A 25,294-nucleotide genomic window follows, 5' to 3' on the forward strand; every position below is an offset into this window, starting at 1 on the left:
TTATTAGTAATTATATATGCACTGTGACCCCTCAGTAGATAGTTTGCTGACTCTTGTGAAAGGAGATTCAGTTTTATATTTTATTGGTGCTTTTGGGTGTAAGGCTGGGCCTGACATGGTCATGTGAGAGAGTCTTAAAGGGACAGTCAACACCAGAATTTTTGTTGTTTTAAAAGATAGATAATCGCTTAATTACCAATTCCCCAGTTTTGCATAACCAACACAGTTATAATTATACACGTTTAACCTCTGTAATTACCTTTTATCTAAGCCTCAGCAGACTGCCTCTTATTTCAGTTCTTTTGACAGACTTGCATTTTAGCCAATCACAGCTGTCTCCATGGTAAATTCACGTGCATGAGCTTAATGTTATTTATATGAAACACGTGAACTAATGCCCTCTAGTGGTAAAAAACTATCAAAATGCATTTAGATTAGAGGTGGCCTTCAAGGTCTAAGAAATTAGCATATGAACCTCCTAGGTTTAGCTTTCAACTAAGAATACCAAGAGAACAAAGCAAAATTGGTGATAAAAGTAAATTGGAAAGTTGTTTAAAATGACATGCCTTATTTAAAACATGAAAGTTTTTTTTGGACTAGACTGTCCCTTTAAGCTGGACGTGACAAGATCGGTTTAGTGGGTCATAAGCTGGGTCTGTAAAGGTCAGGTAAGTGGGTCTGACAAGCTGAGGTGAGTGTGTTAAAGGGACATGCAACCACAATCTTTTCTTTCATTATTCAGATAGAGATTACTTTCCAGTTTACTTCTATTATTACGTATGCTGCGTTCTCTTGCTATCCTTTGTGAAAAGGGCAGTAACACACTACTGGGATCTATTTGAGCACATTGGGTGAGTCAATAGCAAAAGGGATATATATGCAGTCAGAAATCAGCAGCTAGTTCTCAGTAGTGCATTGCTGCTCCAAGCCTACCTAGATGTGCTTATCAACAAAGGAGAGCAAGAGAATGAAGGAAAATGGAAGTAATCTGGAAAGTTGTTTAAAATTATATGCTCTACCTGAATCATGAAATAAATATTTTGGGTTTCATGTCTGGGCCCGACAAGATAAGATAAATGGGTGTTAAATGTGTCTCCTGTTGCAAAGATAATGCTGGGATGGTTGACAGCAGAATACAAACTGATGTGTGCACTGTGTCTTCACTACAGCTGCAGTAGTACTGGGTCTGAGTCACATAGACAAGCTGTGTGTGCTGATACATAGTATAAGTATAGCACTACAGCTGCAGTAGTACTGGTCTGAGTCACATAGACAAGATGTGTGTGCTGATACACAGGTATACTTATAGCACTACAGCTGCAGCAGTACTGTGTGTGAGTCACATAGACAAGCTGTGTGTGCTGATACACAGGTATAATTATAGCACTACAGCTGCAGCAGTACTGGGTCTGACCTCACATAGACAAGCTGTGTGTGCTGATACACAGTATAATTATAGCACTACAGCTGCAGTAGTACTGGGTCTGTGTCACATAGACAAGCTTTGTGTTCTGATACACAGTATAATTATAGCACTACAGCTGCAGTAGTACTGGGTCTGACCTCACATAGACAAGCTGTGTGTGCTGATACACAGTATAATTATAGCACTACAGCTGCAGTAGTACTGGGTCTGTGTCACATAGACAAGCTTTGTGTGCTGATACACAGTATAATTATAGCACTACAGCTGCAGTAGTACTGGGTCTGACCTCACATAGACAAGCTGTGTGTGCTGATACACAGTATAATTATAGCACTACAGCTGCAGTAGTACTGTGTGTGAGTCACATAGACAAGCTGTGTGTGCTGATACACAGTATAATTATAGCACTACAGCTGCAGTAGTACTGGGTGTGAGTCACATAGACAAGCTGTGTGTGCTGATACACAGGTATAATTATAGCACTACAGCTGCAGTAGTACTGGGTCTGAGTCACATAGACAAGCTGTGTGTGCTGATACACAGGTATAATTATAGCACTACAGCTGCAGTAGTACTGGGTCTGTGTCACATAGACAAGCTGTGTGTACTGATACACAGGTATAATTATAGCACTACAGCTGCAGTAGTACTGGGTCTGAGTCACATAGACAAGCTGTATGTGCTGATACACGGTATAATTATAGCACTATAGCTGCAGTAGTACTGGGTCTGAGTCACATAGACAAGCTGTGTGTGCTGATACACATTATAATTATAGTACTACAGCTGCAGTAGTACTAGGTATGAGTCACATAGACAAGCTGTGTGTGCTGATACACAGTATAATTATAGTACTACAGCTGCAGTAGTACTGGGTCTGAGTCACATAGACAAGCTGTGTGTGCTGATACACAGGTATAATTATAGCACTACAGCTGCAGTAGTACTGGGTTTGACCTCACATAGACAAGCTGTGTGTGCTGATACATAGTATAATTATAGCTCTACAGCTGCAGTAGTACTGGGTGTGAGTCACATAGACAAGCTGTGTGTGATAATACACAGTATAATTATAGCACTACAGCTGCAGTAGTACTGGGTGTGAGTCACATAGACAAGCTGTGTGTGCTGATACACAGGTATAATTATAACACTACAGCTGCAGCAGTACTGGGTCTGAGTCACATAGACAAGCTGTGTGTGCTGATACACAGTATAATTATAGCACTACAGCTGCAGTAGTACTGAGTCTGAGTCACATAGACAAGCTGTGTGTGCTGATACACAGTATAATTATAGCACTACAGCTGCAGTAGTACTGGGTCTGAGCTTACATAGACAAGCTGTGTTTGCTGATACACAGTATAATTATAACACTACAGCTGCAGTAGTACTAGGTATGAGTCACATAGACAAGCTGTGTGTGCTGATACACAGTATAATTATAGCACTACAGCTGCAGCAGTACTGGGTCTGAGTCACATAGACAAGCTGTGTGTGCTGATACACAGTATAATTATAGCACTACAGCTGCAGTAGTACTGGGTCTGAGTCACATAGACAAGCTGTGTGTGCTGATACACAGGTATAATTACAGCACTACAGCTGCAGTAGTACTGTGTGTGAGTCACATAGACAAGCTGTGTGTGCTGATACACAGTATAATTATAGCACTACAGCTGCAGTAGTACTGAGTCTGAGTCACATAGACAAGCTGTGTGTGCTGATACACAGTATAATTATAGCACTACAGCTGCAGCAGTACTGGGTCTGAGTTACATAGACAAGCTGTGTGTGCTAATACACAGTATAATTATAGCACTACAGCTGCAGTAGTACTGGGTCTGTGTCACATAGACAAGCTGTGTGTGCTGATACACAGTATAATTATAGAACTACAGCTGCAGTAGTACTGGGTATGAGTCACATAGACAAGATGTATGTGCTGATACACGGGTATAATTATAGCACTACAGCTGCAGTAGTACTGGGTCTGAGTCACATAGACAAGCTGTGTGTGCTGATACACAGTATAATTATAGCACTACAGCTGCAGTAGTACTGGGTCTGGGTCACATAAACAAGCTGTGTGTGCTGATACACAGTATAATTATAGCACTACAGCTGCAATAGTACTGAGTCTGAGTCACATAGACAAGCTGTGTGTGCTAATACACAGTATAATTATAGCACTACAGCTGCAGTAGTACTGGGTGTGAGTCACATAGACAAGCTGTGTGTGCTAATACACAGTATAATTATAGCACTACAGCTGCAGTAGTACTGGGTGTGAGTCACATAGACAAGCTGTGTGTGCTGATACACAGGTATATTTATAGCACTACAGCTACAGTAGTACTGGGTCTGAGTCACATAGACAAGCTGTGTGTGCTGATACACAGGTATATTTATAGCACTACAGCTACAGTAGTACTGGGTGTGAGTCACATAGACACGCTGTGTGTGCTGATACACAGGTATAATTATAGCGCTACAGCTGCAGTAGTACTGGGTCTGAGTCACATAGACAAGCTGTGTGTGCTGATACACAGTATAATTATAGCACTACAGCTGCAGTAGTACTGGGTCTGAGCTTACATAGACAAGCCGTGTGTGCTGATACACAGTATAATTATAGCACTACAGCTGCAGTAGTACTGGGTCTGAGTCACATAGACAAGCTTTGTGTGCTGTTACACAGGTATAATTATAGCACTACAGCTGTATTTGTACTGGTTCTGAGTCACATAGACAAGCTGTGTGTGCTGATACACAGGTATAATTATAGCACTACAGCTGCAGTAGTACTGAGTCTGAGTCACATAGACAAGCTGTGTGTGCTGATACACAGTATAATTATAGCACTACAGCTGCAGTAGTACTGGGTCTGAGCTTACATAGACAAGCTGTGTTTGCTGATACACAGTATAATTATAGCACTACAGCTGCAGTAGTACTGGGTCTGTGACACATAGACAAGCTGTGTGTGCTGATACACAGTATAATTATAGCACTACAGCTGCAGTAGTACTGGGTCTGAGTCACATAGACAAGCTGTGTGTGCTGATACACAGTATAATTATAGCACTACAGCTGCAGTAGTACTGGGTGTGAGTCACATAGACAAGCTGTGTGTGCTGATACACAGGTATATTTATAGCACTACAGCTACAGTAGTACTGGGTGTGAGTCACATAGACAAGCTGTGTGTGCTGATACACAGGTATAATTATAGCGCTACAGCTGCAGTAGTACTGGGTCTGAGTCACATAGACAAGCTGTGTGTGCTGATACACAGTATAATTATAGCACTATAGCTGCAGTAGTACTGGGTCTGAGTCACATAGACAAGCTGTGTGTGCTGATACACAGTATAATTATAGCACTACAGCTGCAGTAGTACTGGTTCTGTGTCACATAGACAAGCTGTGTGTGCTGATACACAGTATAATTATAGCACTACAGCTGCAGTAGTACTGGGTCTGAGCTTACATAGACAAGCCGTGTGTGCTGATACACAGTATAATTATAGCACTACAGCTGCAGTAGTACTGGGTCTGAGTCACATAGACAAGCTGTGTGTGCTGATACACAGATATAATTATAGCACTACAGCTGCAGTAGTACTGGGTCTGAGTCACATAGACAAGCTGTGTGTGCTGATACACAGTATAATTATAGCACTACAGCTGCAGTAGTACTGGGTCTGAGTCACATAGACAAGCTGTGTGTGCTGATACACAGATATAATTATAGCACTACAGCTGCAGTAGTACTGGGTCTGAGTCACATAGACAAGCTGTGTGTGCTGAGTGTGCTGATACACAGTATAATTATAGCACTACAGCTGCAGTAGTACTGGGTCTGAGTCACATAGACAAGCTGTGTGTGCTGATACACAGTATAATTATAGCACTACAGCTGCCGTAGTACTGGGCGTGAGTCACATAGACAAGCTGTGTGTGCTGATACACAGTATAATTATAGCACTACAGCTGCAGTAGTACTGGGTCTGAGTCACATAGACAAGCTGTGTGTGCTGATACACAGTATAATTATAGCACTACAGCTGCAGTAGTACTGGGTGTGAGTCACATAGACAAGCTGTGTGTGCTGATACACAGGTATAATTATAGCACTACAGCTGCAGTAGTACTGGGTCTGAGTCACATAGACAAGCTGTGTGTGCTGATACACAGTATAATTATAGCACTACAGCTGCAGTAGTACTGGGTCTGAGTCACATAGACAAGCTGTGTGTGCTGATACACGGTATAATTATAGCACTACAGCTGCAGTAATACTGGGTCTGAGTCACATAGACAAGCAGTGTGTGCTGATACACAGGTATAATTATAGCACTACAGCTGCAGTAGTACTGGGTCTGTGTCACATAGACAAGCTGTGTGTACTGATACACAGGTATAATTATAGCACTACAGCTGCAGTAGTACTGGGTCTGAGTCACATAGACAAGCTGTATGTGCTGATACACGGTATAATTATAGCACTATAGCTGCAGTAGTACTGGGTCTGAGTCACATAGACAAGCTGTGTGTGCTGATACACATTATAATTATAGTACTACAGCTGCAGTAGTACTAGGTATGAGTCACATAGACAAGCTGTGTGTGCTGATACACAGTATAATTATAGTACTACAGCTGCAGTAGTACTGGGTCTGAGTCACATAGACAAGCTGTGTGTGCTGATACACAGGTATAATTATAGCACTACAGCTGCAGTAGTACTGGGTTTGACCTCACATAGACAAGCTGTGTGTGCTGATACATAGTATAATTATAGCTCTACAGCTGCAGTAGTACTGGGTGTGAGTCACATAGACAAGCTGTGTGTGATAATACACAGTATAATTATAGCACTACAGCTGCAGTAGTACTGGGTGTGAGTCACATAGACAAGCTGTGTGTGCTGATACACAGGTATAATTATAACACTACAGCTGCAGCAGTACTGGGTCTGAGTCACATAGACAAGCTGTGTGTGCTGATACACAGTATAATTATAGCACTACAGCTGCAGTAGTACTGAGTCTGAGTCACATAGACAAGCTGTGTGTGCTGATACACAGTATAATTATAGCACTACAGCTGCAGTAGTACTGGGTCTGAGCTTACATAGACAAGCTGTGTTTGCTGATACACAGTATAATTATAACACTACAGCTGCAGTAGTACTAGGTATGAGTCACATAGACAAGCTGTGTGTGCTGATACACAGTATAATTATAGCACTACAGCTGCAGCAGTACTGGGTCTGAGTCACATAGACAAGCTGTGTGTGCTGATACACAGTATAATTATAGCACTACAGCTGCAGTAGTACTGGGTCTGAGTCACATAGACAAGCTGTGTGTGCTGATACACAGGTATAATTACAGCACTACAGCTGCAGTAGTACTGTGTGTGAGTCACATAGACAAGCTGTGTGTGCTGATACACAGTATAATTATAGCACTACAGCTGCAGTAGTACTGAGTCTGAGTCACATAGACAAGCTGTGTGTGCTGATACACAGTATAATTATAGCACTACAGCTGCAGCAGTACTGGGTCTGAGTTACATAGACAAGCTGTGTGTGCTAATACACAGTATAATTATAGCACTACAGCTGCAGTAGTACTGGGTCTGTGTCACATAGACAAGCTGTGTGTGCTGATACACAGTATAATTATAGAACTACAGCTGCAGTAGTACTGGGTATGAGTCACATAGACAAGATGTATGTGCTGATACACGGGTATAATTATAGCACTACAGCTGCAGTAGTACTGGGTCTGAGTCACATAGACAAGCTGTGTGTGCTGATACACAGTATAATTATAGCACTACAGCTGCAGTAGTACTGGGTCTGGGTCACATAAACAAGCTGTGTGTGCTGATACACAGTATAATTATAGCACTACAGCTGCAATAGTACTGAGTCTGAGTCACATAGACAAGCTGTGTGTGCTAATACACAGTATAATTATAGCACTACAGCTGCAGTAGTACTGGGTGTGAGTCACATAGACAAGCTGTGTGTGCTAATACACAGTATAATTATAGCACTACAGCTGCAGTAGTACTGGGTGTGAGTCACATAGACAAGCTGTGTGTGCTGATACACAGGTATATTTATAGCACTACAGCTACAGTAGTACTGGGTCTGAGTCACATAGACAAGCTGTGTGTGCTGATACACAGGTATATTTATAGCACTACAGCTACAGTAGTACTGGGTGTGAGTCACATAGACACGCTGTGTGTGCTGATACACAGGTATAATTATAGCGCTACAGCTGCAGTAGTACTGGGTCTGAGTCACATAGACAAGCTGTGTGTGCTGATACACAGTATAATTATAGCACTACAGCTGCAGTAGTACTGGGTCTGAGCTTACATAGACAAGCCGTGTGTGCTGATACACAGTATAATTATAGCACTACAGCTGCAGTAGTACTGGGTCTGAGTCACATAGACAAGCTTTGTGTGCTGTTACACAGGTATAATTATAGCACTACAGCTGTATTTGTACTGGTTCTGAGTCACATAGACAAGCTGTGTGTGCTGATACACAGGTATAATTATAGCACTACAGCTGCAGTAGTACTGAGTCTGAGTCACATAGACAAGCTGTGTGTGCTGATACACAGTATAATTATAGCACTACAGCTGCAGTAGTACTGGGTCTGAGCTTACATAGACAAGCTGTGTTTGCTGATACACAGTATAATTATAGCACTACAGCTGCAGTAGTACTGGGTCTGTGACACATAGACAAGCTGTGTGTGCTGATACACAGTATAATTATAGCACTACAGCTGCAGTAGTACTGGGTCTGAGTCACATAGACAAGCTGTGTGTGCTGATACACAGTATAATTATAGCACTACAGCTGCAGTAGTACTGGGTGTGAGTCACATAGACAAGCTGTGTGTGCTGATACACAGGTATATTTATAGCACTACAGCTACAGTAGTACTGGGTGTGAGTCACATAGACAAGCTGTGTGTGCTGATACACAGGTATAATTATAGCGCTACAGCTGCAGTAGTACTGGGTCTGAGTCACATAGACAAGCTGTGTGTGCTGATACACAGTATAATTATAGCACTATAGCTGCAGTAGTACTGGGTCTGAGTCACATAGACAAGCTGTGTGTGCTGATACACAGTATAATTATAGCACTACAGCTGCAGTAGTACTGGTTCTGTGTCACATAGACAAGCTGTGTGTGCTGATACACAGTATAATTATAGCACTACAGCTGCAGTAGTACTGGGTCTGAGCTTACATAGACAAGCCGTGTGTGCTGATACACAGTATAATTATAGCACTACAGCTGCAGTAGTACTGGGTCTGAGTCACATAGACAAGCTGTGTGTGCTGATACACAGATATAATTATAGCACTACAGCTGCAGTAGTACTGGGTCTGAGTCACATAGACAAGCTGTGTGTGCTGATACACAGTATAATTATAGCACTACAGCTGCAGTAGTACTGGGTCTGAGTCACATAGACAAGCTGTGTGTGCTGATACACAGATATAATTATAGCACAACAGCTGCAGTAGTACTGGGTCTGAGTCACATAGACAAGCTGTGTGTGCTGAGTGTGCTGATACACAGTATAATTATAGCACTACAGCTGCAGTAGTACTGGGTCTGAGTCACATAGACAAGCTGTGTGTGCTGATACACAGTATAATTATAGCACTACAGCTGCCGTAGTACTGGGCGTGAGTCACATAGACAAGCTGTGTGTGCTGATACACAGTATAATTATAGCACTACAGCTGCAGTAGTACTGGGTCTGAGTCACATAGACAAGCTGTGTGTGCTGATACACAGTATAATTATAGCACTACAGCTGCAGTAGTACTGGGTGTGAGTCACATAGACAAGCTGTGTGTGCTGATACACAGGTATAATTATAGCACTACAGCTGCAGTAGTACTGGGTCTGAGTCACATAGACAAGCTGTGTGTGCTGATACACAGTATAATTATAGCACTACAGCTGCAGTAGTACTGGGTCTGAGTCACATAGACAAGCTGTGTGTGCTGATACACGGTATAATTATAGCACTACAGCTGCAGTAATACTGGGTCTGAGTCACATAGACAAGCAGTGTGTGCTGATACACAGGTATAATTATAGCACTACAGCTGCAGTAGTTCTGGGTCTGAGTCACATAGACAAGCTGTGTGTGCTGATACACAGTATAATTATAGCACTACAGCTGCAGTAGTACTGAGTCTGTGTCACATAGACAAGCAGTGTGTGCTGATACACAGGTATAATTATAGCACTACAGCTGCAGTAGTACTGGGTGTGTGTCACATAGACAAGCTGTGTGTGCTGATACACAGGTATAATTATAGCACTACAGCTGCAGTAGTTCTGGGTCTGAGTCACATAGACAAGCTGTGTGTGCTGATACACATGTATAATTATAGCACTACAGCTGCAGTAGTACTGGGTGTGAGTCACATAGACAAGCTGTGTGTGCTGATACACGGGTATAATTATAGCACTACAGCTGCAGTAGTTCTGGGTCTGAGTCACATAGACAAGCTGTGTGTGCTGATACACAGGTATAATTATAGCACTACAGCTGCAGTAGTACTGGGTCTGAGCTTACATAGACAAGCTGTGTGTGCTGATACACAGTATAATTATAGCACTACAGCTGCAGCAGTACTGGGTCTGAGTTACATAGACAAGCTGTGTGTGTGCTGATACACAGTATAATTATAGCACTACAGCTGCAGCAGTACTGGGTCTGAGTTACATAGACAGGCTGTGTGTGCTGATACACAGTATAATTATAGTACTACAGCTGCAGTAGTACTGGGTATGATCTCACATAGACAAGCTGTGTGTGCTGATACACAGGTATAATTATAGCACTACAGCTGCAGTAATACTGGGTGTGAGTCACATAGACAAGCTGTGTGTGCTGATACACAGTATAATTATAGCACTACAGCTGCAGCAGTACTGGGTCTGAGTTACATAGACAAGCTGTGTGTGTGCTGATACACAGTATAATTATAGCACTACAGCTGCAGTAGTACTGGGTCTGAGTCACATAGACTAGCTGTGTGTGCTGATACACAGGTATAATTATAGCACTACAGCTGCAGTAGTTCTGGGTCTGAGTCACATAGACAAGCTGTGTGTGCTGATACACAGTATAATTATAGCACTACAGCTGCAGTAGTACTGAGTCTGTGTCACATAGACAAGCAGTGTGTGCTGATACACAGGTATAATTATAGCACTACAGCTGCAGTAGTACTGGGTCTGAGTCACATAGACAAGCAGTGTGTGCTGATACACAGGTATAATTATAGCACTACAGCTGCAGTAGTACTGGGTGTGTGTCACATAGACAAGCTGTGTGTGCTGATACACAGGTATAATTATAGCACTACAGCTGCAGTAGTTCTGGGTCTGAGTCACATAGACAAGCTGTGTGTGCTGATACACAGGTATAATTATAGCACTACAGCTGCAGTAGTACTGGGTGTGAGTCACATAGACAAGCTGTGTGTGCTGATACACGGGTATAATTATAGCACTACAGCTGCAGTAGTTCTGGGTCTGAGTCACATAGACAAGCTGTGTGTGCTGATACACAGGTATAATTATAGCACTACAGCTGCAGTAGTACTGGGTCTGAGCTTACATAGACAAGCTGTGTGTGCTGATACACAGTATAATTATAGCACTACAGCTGCAGCAGTACTGGGTCTGAGTTACATAGACAAGCTGTGTGTGTGCTGATACACAGTATAATTATAGCACTACAGCTGCAGCAGTACTGGGTCTGAGTTACATAGACAGGCTGTGTGTGCTGATACACAGTATAATTATAGTACTACAGCTGCAGTAGTACTGGGTATGATCTCACATAGACAAGCTGTGTGTGCTGATACACAGGTATAATTATAGCACTACAGCTGCTGTAATACTGGGTGTGAGTCACATAGACAAGCTGTGTGTGCTGATACACAGTATAATTATAGCACTACAGCTGCAGCAGTACTGGGTCTGAGTTACATAGACAAGCTGTGTGTGTGCTGATACACAGTATAATTATAGCACTACAGCTGCAGTAGTACTGTGTCTGAGTCACATAGACAAGCTGTGTGTGCTAATACACAGGTATATTTATAGCACTACAGCTGCAGCAGTACTGGGTGTGAGTCACATAGACAAGCTGTGTGTGCTGATACACAGTATAATTATAGCACTACAGCTACAGTAGTACTGGGTCTGAGTCACATAGACAAGCTGTGTGTGCTAATACACAGGTATATTTATAGCACTACAGCTACAGTAGTACTGGGTGTGAGTCACATAGACAAGCTGTGTGTGCTAATACACAGGTATATTTATAGCACTACAGCTACAGTAGTACTGGGTCTGAGTCACATAGACAAGCTGTGTGTGCTAATACACAGGTATATTTATAGCACTACAGCTACAGTAGTACTGGGTCTGTGTCACATAGACAAGCTGTGTGTGCTGATACACAGGTATAATTATAGCACTACAGCTGCAGTAGTACTGGGTCTGAGTCACATAGACAAGCTGTGTGTGCTAATACACAGGTATATTTATAGCACTACAGCTACAGTAGTACTGGGTCTGTGTCACATAGACAAGCTGTGTGTGCTGATACACAGGTATAATTATAGCACTACAGCTGCAGTAGTACTGGGTCTGAGTCACATAGACAAGCTGTGTGTGCTGATACACAGTATAATTATAGCACTACAGCTGCAGTAGTACTGGGTGTGAGTCACATAGACAAGCTGTGTGTACTGATACACAGGTATAATTATAGCACTATAGCTGCAGTAGTACTGGGTCTGTGTCACATAGACAAGCTGTGTGTGCTGATACACAGGTATAATTATAGCACTACAGCTGCAGTAGTACTGGGTCTGAGTCACATAGACAAGCTGTGTGTGCTGATACACAGTATAATTATAGCACTACAGCTGCAGTAGTACTGGGTGTGAGTCACATAGACAAGCTGTGTGTGCTGATACACAGGTATAATTATAGCACTACAGCTGCAGTAGTACTGGGTCTGAGTCACATAGACAAGCTGTGTGTGTTGATACACAGTATAATTATAGCACTACAGCTGCAGTAGTACTGGGTCTGAGTCACATAGACAAGCTGTGTATGCTGATACACAGTATAATTATAGCACTACAGCTGCAGTAGTACTGGGTCTGAGTCACATAGACAAGCTGTGTGTGCTGATACACAGTATAATTATAGCACTACAGCTGCAGTAGTACTGGGTCTGAGTCACATAGACAAGCTGTGTGTGCTGATACACAGTATAATTATAGCACTACAGCTGCAGTAGTACTGGGTCTGAGTCACATAGACAAGCTGTGTGTGCTGATACACAGGTATAATTATAGCACTACAGCTGCAGTAGTACTGAGTCTGTGTCACATAGACAAGCTGTGTGTGTGCTGATACACAGATATAATTATAGCACTACAGCTGCAGTAGTACTGGGTCTGAGTCACATAGACAAGCTGTGTGTGCTGATACACAGGTATAATTATAGCACTACAGCTGCAGTAGTACTGGGTCTGTGTCACATAGACAAGCTGTGTGTGCTGATACACAGGTATAATTATAGCACTACAGCTGCAGTAGTACTGGGTCTGAGTCACATAGACAAGCTGTGTCTGCTGATACACAGTATAATTATAGCACTACAGCTGCAGTAGTACTGGGTCTGTGTCACATAGACAAGCTGTGTGTGCTGATACACAGGTATAATTATAGCACTACAGCTGCAGTAGTACTGGGTGTGAGTCACATAGACAAGCTGTGTGTGCTGATACACAGTATAATTATAGCACTACAGCTACAGTAGTACTGGGTCTGACCTCACATAGACAAGCTGTGTGTGCTGATACACAGTATAATTATAGCACTACAGCTGCAGTAGTACTGGGTCTGAGTCACAGACAAGCTGTGTGTGTCCTGATACAAAGGTATAATTATAGCACTGCAATAGTACTGGGTCTGAGTCACATAGAGTCACATAAACAAGCTGTGTGTGCTGATACACAGGTATAGTTATAGCACTACAGCTGCAGTAGTACTGGGTGTGAGTAACATTGACAAGCTGTGTGTGCTGATACACAGGTATAATTATAGCACTACAGCTGCAGTAGTACTGGGTGTGAGTCACATAGACAAGCTGTGTGTGCTAATACACAGGTATATTTATAGCACTACAGCTACAGTAGTACTGGGTCTGAGTCACATAGACAAGCTGTGTGTGCTAATACACAGGTATATTTATAGCACTACAGCTACAGTAGTACTGGGTCTGTGTCACATAGACAAGCTGTGTGTGCTGATACACAGGTATAATTATAGCACTACAGCTGCAGTAGTACTGGGTCTGAGTCACATAGACAAGCTGTGTGTGCTAATACACAGGTATATTTATAGCACTACAGCTACAGTAGTACTGGGTCTGTGTCACATAGACAAGCTGTGTGTGCTGATACACAGGTATAATTATAGCACTACAGCTGCAGTAGTACTGGGTCTGAGTCACATAGACAAGCTGTGTGTGCTGATACACAGTATAATTATAGCACTACAGCTGCAGTAGTACTGGGTGTGAGTCACATAGACAAGCTGTGTGTGCTGATACACAGGTATATTTATAGCACTACAGCTACAGTAGTACTGGGTCTGTGTCACATAGACAAGCTGTGTGTGCTGATACACAGGTATAATTATAGCACTACAGCTGCAGTAGTACTGGGTCTGAGTCACATAGACAAGCTGTGTGTGCTGATACACAGTATAATTATAGCACTACAGCTGCAGTAGTACTGGGTGTGAGTCACATAGACAAGCTGTGTGTGCTGATACACAGGTATAATTATAGCACTACAGCTGCAGTAGTACTGGGTCTGAGTCACATAGACAAGCTGTGTGTGTTGATACACAGTATAATTATAGCACTACAGCTGCAGTAGTACTGGGTCTGAGTCACATAGACAAGCTGTGTATGCTGATACACAGTATAATTATAGCACTACAGCTGCAGTAGTACTGGGTCTGAGTCACATAGACAAGCTGTGTGTGCTGATACACAGTATAATTATAGCACTACAGCTGCAGTAGTACTGGGTCTGAGTCACATAGACAAGCTGTGTGTGCTGATACACAGTATAATTATAGCACTACAGCTGCAGTAGTACTGGGTCTGAGTCACATAGACAAGCTGTGTGTGCTGATACACAGGTATAATTATAGCACTACAGCTGCAGTAGTACTGAGTCTGTGTCACATAGACAAGCTGTGTGTGTGCTGATACACAGATATAATTATAGCACTACAGCTGCAGTAGTACTGGGTCTGAGTCACATAGACAAGCTGTGTGTGCTGATACACAGGTATAATTATAGCACTACAGCTGCAGTAGTACTGGGTCTGTGTCACATAGACAAGCTGTGTGTGCTGATACACAGGTATAATTATAGCACTACAGCTGCAGTAGTACTGGGTCTGAGTCACATAGACAAGCTGTGTGTGCTGATACACAGGTATAATTATAGCACTACAGCTGCAGTAGTACTGGGTGTGAGTCACATAGACAAGCTGTGTGTGCTGATACACAGTATAATTATAGCACTACAGCTGCAGTAGTACTGGGTCTGAGTCACAGACAAGCTGTGTGTGTCCTGATACAAAGGTATAATTATAGCACTGCAATAGTACTGGGTCTGAGTCACATAGAGTCACATAAACAAGCTGTGTGTGCTGATACACAGGTATAGTTATAGCACTACAGCTGCAGTAGTACTGGGTGTGAGTAACATTGACAAGCTGTGTGTGCTGATACACAGGTATAATTATAGCACTACAGCTGCAGTAGTACTGGGTGTGAGTCACATAGACAAGCTGTGTGTGCTGATACACAGGTATAATTATAGCACTACAGCTGCAGTAGTACTGGGTCTGAGTCACATAGACAAGCTGGGTGTGCTAATACACAGTATAATTATAGCACTACAGCTGCAGTAGTACTGGGTCTGTGTCACATAGACAAGCTGTGTGTGCTGATACACAGGTATAATTATAGCACTACAGCTGCAGTAGTACTGGGTCTGTGTCACATAGACAAGCAGTGTGTGCTGATACACAGTATAATTATAGCACTACAGCTGCAGTAGTACTGGGTATGAGTCACATAGACAAGATGTATGTGCTGATACACGGGTATAATTATAGCACTACAGCTGCAGTAGTACTGGGTCTGAGTCACATAGACAAGCTGTGTGTGCTGATACACGGTATAATTATAGCACTACAGCTGCAGTAGTACTGGGTCTGAGTCACATAGACAAGCTGTGTGTGCTGATACACAGTATAATTATAGCACTACAGCTGCAGTAGTACTGGGTCTGAGTCACATAGACAAGCTGTGTGTGCTGATACACAGGTATAATTATAGCACTACAGCTGCAGTAGTACTGGGTCTGAGTCACATAGATAAGCTGTGTGTGCTGATACACAGGTATAATTATAGTACTACAGCTGCAGGAGTACTGGGTCTGAGTAACATAGACAAGCTGTGTGTGCTGATACACATTATAATTATAGCACTACAGCTGCAGTATTACTGGGTCTGAGTCACATAGACAAGCTGTGTGCGCTGATACACAGTATAATTATAGCACTACAGCTGCAGTAGCACTGGGTCTGAGTCACATAGATAAGCTGTGTGTGCTGATACACAGGTATAATTATAGCTCTACAGCTGCAGTAGTACTGGGTCTGAGTCACATAGACAAGCTGTGTGTGCTGATACAGGGGTATAAGTATAGCACTACAGCTGCAGTAGTACTGGGTGTGAGTCACATAGACAAGCTGTGTGTGCTGATACACAGGTATAATTATAGCACTACAGCTGCAGTAGTACTGGGTGTGAGTCACATAGACAAGCTGTGTGTGCTGATACACGGGTACTAACCCCAATTTTTTTTAATTCATGATTCAGATAGAGCAGCAATTTTAAGCAGCTTTCTAATTTACTCCTATTATAATTTTTTCTTTGTTCTGTTGCTATCTTTATTTGAAAAGCAGGAATGAAAGCTTAGGAGCCGACCCATTTTAGGTTCAGCACTTGGGTAGCGCTTGCTGATTGGTTGCTAAATGTAATCAGCAAGCGCTATCCAGGGTACTAAACCAGAAATGAGCCGGCTCCTAAACTTTCTTTCCTGCTTTTTCAAATAAAGATAACGAGGTTAAAGAAAATATGATAATAGGAGTAAATTAGAAAGTTGCTTAAATTCGCATGCTGTATCTGAATCATAAAAGAAAAAAATTGGGTTTAATATCCCTTTAAGTAGGTTATGTTCTGTTCCTATCTGGCATCTTTTCTTCTTTTGAAAGTACCAAAATTACCTTCCATTGTCTCCAAATACATGTTACTATGGATTATCCCAGTGCCCCCTACACTCATAATACAAGGTGATGACATCTAGTGTGCATGTAATTGCTGGACACATACCGGGTTTGTGGCTATTAATCCAGTTCCCTCTTAAATTAAGAGTCAAACTATGTTAAAGTGATGGTAAAGTTACCTTAAGCTCAATGAAGAATAGCATTAATGGTGTAAAATGAATATAAGTTTCATTCATCTTTTTTTATATATTTGTGTATAACTCAAGTTATCACCTTTATAAAGCAATTTCTAAACTTAAGAAAATTCAACCCGTAATTTTTTTTATTTTTTTTTACTTTTGGTCACGTTTTTATTTCAGCCAGTGGAAATATCGGCCGTTAGGCGGCTGTCTTTCCACGTCATCTGCATCTTTAATCATCTGCGCAGGTGCTATTGAATTCTGTTTGTATTGAAAACCGTGCGCGCTCCTGTGTCATGCATGCCTCTTTATTACAGTTAGGAATCCCTCACTACGTCATGAGCTTCACGGACATAGTGCATGCGCAGTGGAAAGCCGCATCAGTGAGTAGCGCGTGCGCGGTTTAGTCTGAATTGGGAACACGCTTTTGAGTGGCACAGAGAGGATGTGGGACCGTCAGACAATGCAGAACACGGAAGTAGGGCTTAGCAGGAGTCTGCAGCAAAACGGTAGGGAATTTGAAATATATTTGTTTACAAAACTATAGCAGTAAACTAATAAATAACCTAGCAACTATATTAAGGTAATATTGAGAAATGCTTGGTTGTCTTCAATACCGGATTACTTTACCTTCACTTTAAAGGGACAGTCTAGTTAAAATTCAACTTTCATGATTCAGATAGGGCATGCAATTTTAAACAACTTTCTAATTTACTTTGATCAAATTTTTCTTTTTTTGTTCTATTGTTATTCTTTGCTGAAAGCTAAACATAGGTAGACTTAAACTGATTTTTAAACAGTTTTTCACAGTTACACAGTCCTAGTTCATGTGTGCCATATAATTAACTTTGTGCTTACCCTGTGGAGTTATTTTAGAGTCAGCACTGATTTGCTAAAATGCATGTCTGTCAAAAGAACTGAGATAAGGGAGCATTCTGCAGAAGCTTAAAGGGACACTGAATTGTAAGCAACTTTCTAATTTTCTCCTAATATTAATTTTTCTTCGTTCTCTTGCTATCTTTATTTGAAAAAGAAGGCATCTAAGCTATGGGTTCAGCACTCTGGACAGCACTCTTTTTATTGGTGGATGAATTTATTAGCAAGGACAACCGAGGTTGTTCACCAAAAATGGCATCTAAACTTACATTCTTGCATTTCAAATAAAGATACCAAGAAAATGAAGAATAGGAGTACATTAGAAAGTTGCTTAAAATATCATGCTCTATCTGAATCACGAACGAAAAAAATTTGGGTTCAGTGTCCCTTTAAATACAAGTTAATCACACAGGTAATACGTGTATTAATATAACCGTATTGGTTATGCAAAACTAGAAAATGGGTAATAAAGAAATTATCTATCTTTTTAAACAATAAAAAATCTGGAGTAGACTGTCTCTTTAAGAGTTTCTGTAAATAATCTATCTGTGTACTATTGTGTAACTTCCTGCTGTAATTACAGGGCATCTAGAGAAAAACCCGGGCACTGGACTATTAAAAGTGAAGGAAGAGGATGAGACAGATGAAATACATTGGTACCTCCCTGCCGGTGAGTAGTAATACGTGAGAGTCTGCCGGGGAAGTGCACACAGTTACTTACTGCTCTCCCTTGTAGTTTACTGTCTGGTTTATAAGCGCAGATAACAAAATTATTTAACCCTTGTTTAGTTCATGTTGTATTTTTATACTGGAATATAGCAGATCATGGTACAGAAAATTGTACTTAAAGAAACATTCAACATGTAACCTAAATGTTTTCTTTCATGATTTAGAAAGAGCATGTAATTTTAAGCAGCTTTCCAATTTACTTATATTATCAAATTTGTTTCATTCACGTGGTATCCTTTGTTGAAAAGCATATATGTGGCTGCACGTAGATGCCTCGTGTGATTGGCTCACCGATGTGCATTGCTATTTCTTCAACAAATGATATCTGAAGAATGAAGCAACTTAAATAATATAAGTAAATTGGAATGTTGTTTAGATTGTATTCTCTATCTGAATCATGAAAGAAAAATTTTGGGTTTCATATCTCTTTAAGCTAAAAATTAAAGGAATCGAAAGTACCAGATTGTGTGTATTTGGGGGGGAAAACTAGATCATGTGATAAAAAAACTGAATCTGTTTTCTTTTTACAGACAACGATAAGGCTGATAAAGTGAAAGCTGAAATAACAGATGATCTGTGTATGAGGCCTCAGCTGGGAGTCCTGCATGAGGAAGCCAGTTACAGTATAAGGCCAGGTTAGTGTGCATGTGTCATGTGCCTGAGGAATGCGGGTTACAGGTGAGTGTGCACGTGTGATGCGCATGTTGGATGTGGGTTAAAGGTGAGTGTGCATGTATGTTGTGTCTCAGTTATGCGCATTACAGGTGAGTGTGCATATATGTTTAGTCTGAGAGATACAGGTTACAGGAGAGTGTGCATATATGTTTAGTCTGAGAGATACAGGTTACAGGTGAGTGTGCATATATGTTTAGTCTGAGAGATACAGGTTACAGGAGAGTGTGCACATATGTTGTGTGAATGTCTAAGACTCTTGGGTCACAGGTGAGTGTGCATAATAAATGTAATAAACTGCTAAATAATTAACTTATATACCCATAGTAATTTTTGGGTTATCAAAAATTATGAGAGAAATATTGATACATCCCATAAGCACTACAAACAGCTTTCTCATACACATGTATTCTCACTGTACAGGGTGTATGGATGTGACGCCTTCAGATGGCTTAGCGGGTGAGCACAGAGGAGAACGGTGTGTGTGTGATCAGGTGAAGACTGAGGAGTCTGAAGTTCCTATAAATACGGCTACAGGTGATTAGCGCATATTAAAGGGACATAATACTCATATGCTAAATCACTTGAAACTGATGCAGTATAACTGTAAAAAGCCAACAGGAAAATATCACCTGAGCATCTCTATGTAAAAAAGGAAGATATTTTACGTCACAATCTCCTCAGCTCAGCAGAGTAAATTCTGTGTAAAAAGTTATACTTCAGCTACTGTTCCACTGCAGGTAAAAAAAATAATAATTAAAAATGAAGAAATGAACAGCAGCCAATCAGCATCAACAGTGCTGAGGTCATGAACTCTCAAACTGTGATCTCATGAGATTTCACTTAAAGGGACACTAAACCCAACATTTTTCTTTCATGAGTCTGATGTAGAATACAATTTTAAACAACATTCCAATTTACTTCTATTATCTAATCTGCTTCATTCTTTAGATATTCTTTGTTGAAGAAATAGCAATGCACGAGTGAGCCAATCACACTAGGCATCAATGTGCAGCCACCAATCAGCAGCTACTGAGCCTATCTAGATATGCTTTTCAGCAAAGGAAAGCAAGAGAATGAAGCAAATTAGATAATAGAAGTAAATTAGAAAGTTGTTTAAAATTGCATGCTCTTTCTAAATCATGAAAGAAAAAAAATTGGGTTTCATGTCCCTTTAACCCCTTAATGACCACATCACTTTTCCATTTTCTGTCCGTTTGGGACCAAGGCTATTTTTACATTTTTGAGGTGTTTGTGTTTAGCTGTAATTTTCCTCTTACTCATTTACTGTACCCACACATATTATATACCGTTTTTCTCGCCATTAAATGGACTTTCTAAAGATACCATTATTTTCATCATATCTTATAATTTACTATAAAAAAAATTATAAAATATGAGGAAAAAATGGAAAAAAACACACTTTTTCTAACTTTGACCCCCAAAATCTGTTACACATCTACAACCACCAAAAAACACCCATGCTAAATAGTTTCTAAATTTTGTCCTGAGTTTAGAAATACCCAATGTTTACATGTTCTTTGCTTTTTTTGTAAACTATAGGGCCATAAATACAAGTAGCACTTTGCTATTTCCAAACCATTTCTTTTCAAAATTAGCGATAGTTACATTAGAGCACTGATATCTTTCAGGAATCTCTGAATATCCATTGACATGTATATATTTTTTTTTAGTAGACAACCCAAAGTATTGATCTAGGCCCATTTTGGTATATTTCATGCCACCATTTCACCGCCAAATGCAATCAAATAGAAAAAATTGTTCACTTTTCACAAATTTTTTCACAAACTTTTGGTTTCTAACTTAAATTATTTACAAACAGCTTGTGCAATTATGGCATAAATGGTTGTAAATTCTTCTCTGGGATCCCCTTTGTTCAGAAATAGCAGACATATATGACTTTGGTGTTGCTTTTTGGTAATTAGAAGGCCGCTAAATGCCACTGCGCACCACACGTGTATTATGCCCAGCAGTGAAGGGGTTAATTAGGGAGCATGTAGGGAGCTTTTTGGGGTAGTTTTAGCTTTAGTGTAGTGTAGTAGACAACCCCAAGTATTGATCTAGGCCAATTTTGGTATATTTCATGCCACCATTTCACCGCTAAATGCGATCAAATTAAAAGAAACGTTAATTTTTTCTCAATTTTAGGTTTCTCACTGAAATTATTTACAAACACCTTCTGCAATTATGGCACAAATGGTTGTAAATGCTTCTCTGGGATCCCCTTTGTTCAGAAATAGCAGACATATATGGCTTTGGCATTGCTTTTTGGTAATTAGAAGGCCTCTAAATGCCGCTGCGCATCACACGTGTATTATGGCTAGCAGTGAAGGGGTTAATTATGTAGCTTGTAGGGAGCTTGCAGGGTTAATTTTAGCTTTAGTGTAGAGCTCAGCCTCCCACCTGAAACATCAGACCCCCTGATCCCTCCCAAACAGCTCTCTTCCCTCCCCCACCCCACAATTGTCCCCGCCATCTTAAGTACTGGCAGAAACTCTGCCAGTACTAAAATAAAAGGTATTTGGCCCTTTTTTTTTTAAAAAAAAAAAGCATATTTACATATGCTGATGTGTAGGATCCCCCCTTAGACCCCAACCTCACTGATCCCCCACCATACTGCTCTCTAACCCTTCCCCTCTGCAATAATGGGCGCCATCTTGGGTACTGGCAGCTGTCTGCCAGTACCCAGTTTTGTAACAAAATGAGCCTTTTTTTTTTTTAAATTCCCTTTTCTGTAGTGTAGCTTTCCCCCCCCACCGAGACCAACCCCCAACCCCTTCCAAAACCCTTAGATTTTATTTAAGTTTTTTTTTTTTTTACTTTTTAACTTTTTTTTTTCTGTAGTGTAGCGGTTCCCACCCGCTCCCGCCCCGTGCACGCGCCCGCCCACCACCCCCGTGCACGCGCGCGCTCCCGTGCGCGCCCCCGTAGCTCCCGCCCCCCCTGATCCCGCCCCCCTCCACTCCACATAGCGCACCGATGGCCGCCACCCGCCTCCCACGTAAGCTCCCACCCACCAACGATACCGGCCATCGATGTCCGGTGCAGAGAGGGCCACAGAGTGGCTCTCTCTGCATCGGATGGCCAAGGGGGGTTATTGCAGGATGCCTCCATATCGAGGCATCACTGCAATAACCGGAAAGCAGCTGGAAGCGAGCAGGATCGCTTCCAGCTGCTTTCCACACCGAGGACGTGCAGGGTACGTTCTCAGGCATTAACTGCCTTTTTTTTGAGGACGTACCCTGCACGTCCTCGGTCGTTAAGGGGTTAACTCTCATAAGATTTCATAGTAAACTTCCTTAAACTAAATAGGGAAATAACACGAGTGTGCATGAGGCTCACTTCCTTGCCTGTCCCGGGACAGACATACTGATTTACTGCTTAAGGTCCTTGGCAGTAGGGTGTGAATACTTAGGACATTTTGAGGTAAAATACAGGGAGTGCAGAATTATTAGGCAAGTTGTATTTTTGAGGATTAATTTTATTATTGAACAACAACCATGTTCTCAATGAACCCAAAAAACTCATTAATATCAAAGCTGAATATTTTTGGAAGTAGTTTTTAGTTTGTTTTTAGTTTTAGCTATCTTAGGGGGATATCTGTGTGTGCAGCTGACTATTACTTTGCATAATTATTAGGCAACTTAACAAAAAACAAATATATACCCATTTCAATTATTTATTTTTACCAGTGAAACCAATATAACATCTCAACATTCACAAATATACATTTCTGACATTCAAAAACAAAACAAAAACAAATCAGTGACCAATATAGCCACCTTTCTTTGCAAGGACACTCAAAAGCCTGCCATCCATGGATTCTGTCAGTGTTTTGATCTGTTCACCATCAACATTGCGTGCAGCAGCAACCACAGCCTCCCAGACACTGTTCAGAGAGGTGTACTGTTTTCCCTCCTTGTAAATCTCACATTTGATGATGGACCACAGGTTCTCAATGGGGTTCAGATCAGGTGAACAAGGAGGCCATGTCATTAGATTTTCTTCTTTTATACCCTTTCTTGCCAGCCACGCTGTGGAGTACTTGGACGCGTGTGATGGAGCATTGTCCTGCATGAAAATCATGTTTTTCTTGAAGGATGCAGACTTCTTCCTGTACCACTGCTTGAAGAAGGTGTCTTCCAGAAACTGGCAGTAGGACTGGGAGTTGAGCTTGACTCCATCCTCAACCCGAAAAGGCCCCACAAGCTCATCTTTGATGATACCAGCCCAAACCAGTACTCCACCTCCACCTTGCTGGCGTCTGAGTCGGACTGGAGCTCTCTGCCCTTTACCACTCCAGCCACGGGCCCATCCATCTGGCCCATCAGGACTCACTCTCATTTCATCAGTCCATAAAACCTTAGAAAAATCAGTCTTGAGATATTTCTTGGCCCAGTCTTGACGTTTCAGCTTGTGTGTCTTGTTCAGTGGTGGTCGTCTTTCAGCCTTTCTTACCTTGGCCATGTCTCTGAGTATTGCACACCTTGTGCTTTTGGGCACTCCAGTGATGTTGCAGCTCTGAAATATGGCCAAACTGGTGGCAAGTGGCATCTTGGCAGCTGCACGCTTGACTTTTCTCAGTTCATGGGCAGTTATTTTGCGCCTTGGTTTTTCCACACGCTTCTTGCAACCCTGTTGACTATTTTGAATGAAACGCTTGATTGTTCGATGATCACGCTTCAGAAGCTTTGCAATTTTAAGAGTGCTGCATCCCTCTGCAAGATATCTCACTATTTTTGACTTTTCTGAGCCTGTCAAGTCCTTCTTTTGACCCATTTTGCCAAAGGAAAGGAAGTTGCCTAATAATTATGCACACCTGATATAGGGTGTTGATGTCATTAGACCACACCCCTTCTCATTACAGAGATGCACATCACCTAATATGCTTAATTGGTAGTAGGCTTTCGAGCCTATACAGCTTGGAGTAAGACAACATGCATAAAGAGGATGATGTGGTCAAAATACTCATTTGCCTAATAATTCTGCACTCCCTGTATATTTCTTTTTTTCATAGAGATGTTCAGGTGATATTTTCTAGTCAGCTTTTTACAGCTATTTCAACATTTGGGTATCATGGCCCTTTAAGTAAAGTGAAGATTCTGTGATAGTGACATTTTTGTCTTATTTAAATAACAATTAGATTTGCTCAGGTGGTTACACAGCAGACAGTGTAAGACTTAAGTAAAGATTTAGCAAAAACACAGTTTTTAGCAAACAAAATGAACCTGCTACAAAACTCTGTAATATTTATCACTATGTATGTGACATTTAAGCCAGTGGTTAATGTACGTTTGATGTGCCTAAGGGATGCAGGGCACAAGTGAGTGTTCGTGTGTGATGTCTCTAAGGGATTTATGGTACAAGTGTGTGCGCATGTGTGTGACGCAGGACACGGTAAGTTTACTTGTATTCCATTTGAGATAATACAGATTCCCTGTGCAGTGTTCAAAAGCTAAAATTGTAACACCTTTATATAATCTACACAGGTGATGTTAAGAGTGAAGTCACACTTAATGCTGAACAGACTAATGATCTATATGAACTGGACGTTTTGAAGCAGGAAATGAATGACAATACAGGTGGGTGCACATGCGTGATGTGTCTGAGGGTTGCATGGCACAGGCGAGTGTATGTTTGACCTTTTTGAGGGATGCAGGGTACATATGAGTGTGTACATGTGTGATGTATCTATTTGACACAGGTGTGTGTACATGTATGATATGTCTGAGAAAGGCAAAGCACGGGTGTGTATACTTGGGTGACGTATTTGAGGGATGTAGGGCATAGGTGAGAGTGTGTGTGGAATGAGGGACACAGGGCACATGTAAATGTACGTTTGGAACATTCTAGTATTTAAATTTCCTTGTATAGTACTCAAAAGCTAAACTTTTTACCATATGTATAT

General features: G+C 41.3%; 1 protein-coding gene across 1 annotated transcript in view; it reads left to right on the plus strand.

The window, feature by feature from the left end:
• The window catches only part of LOC128658031 (uncharacterized), a 72,806-nt gene extending 47,779 nt beyond the window's left edge, over positions 1-25,027 (plus strand). The window contains exons 4-6 of the mRNA XM_053712477.1: positions 18,548-18,634; positions 19,224-19,328; positions 24,876-25,027. Coding sequence (XP_053568452.1) covers positions 18,548-18,634; positions 19,224-19,328; positions 24,876-25,027 — 344 coding nt within the window. The remainder of the gene's footprint in view (positions 1-18,547; positions 18,635-19,223; positions 19,329-24,875) is intronic.
• The last annotated feature ends 267 nt before the right edge of the window (positions 25,028-25,294 follow it).

This window comes from Bombina bombina, chromosome 4 (genome assembly GCF_027579735.1).
Source record: "Bombina bombina isolate aBomBom1 chromosome 4, aBomBom1.pri, whole genome shotgun sequence".
NCBI classification, from domain to species: Eukaryota; Metazoa; Chordata; class Amphibia; order Anura; family Bombinatoridae; genus Bombina; species Bombina bombina.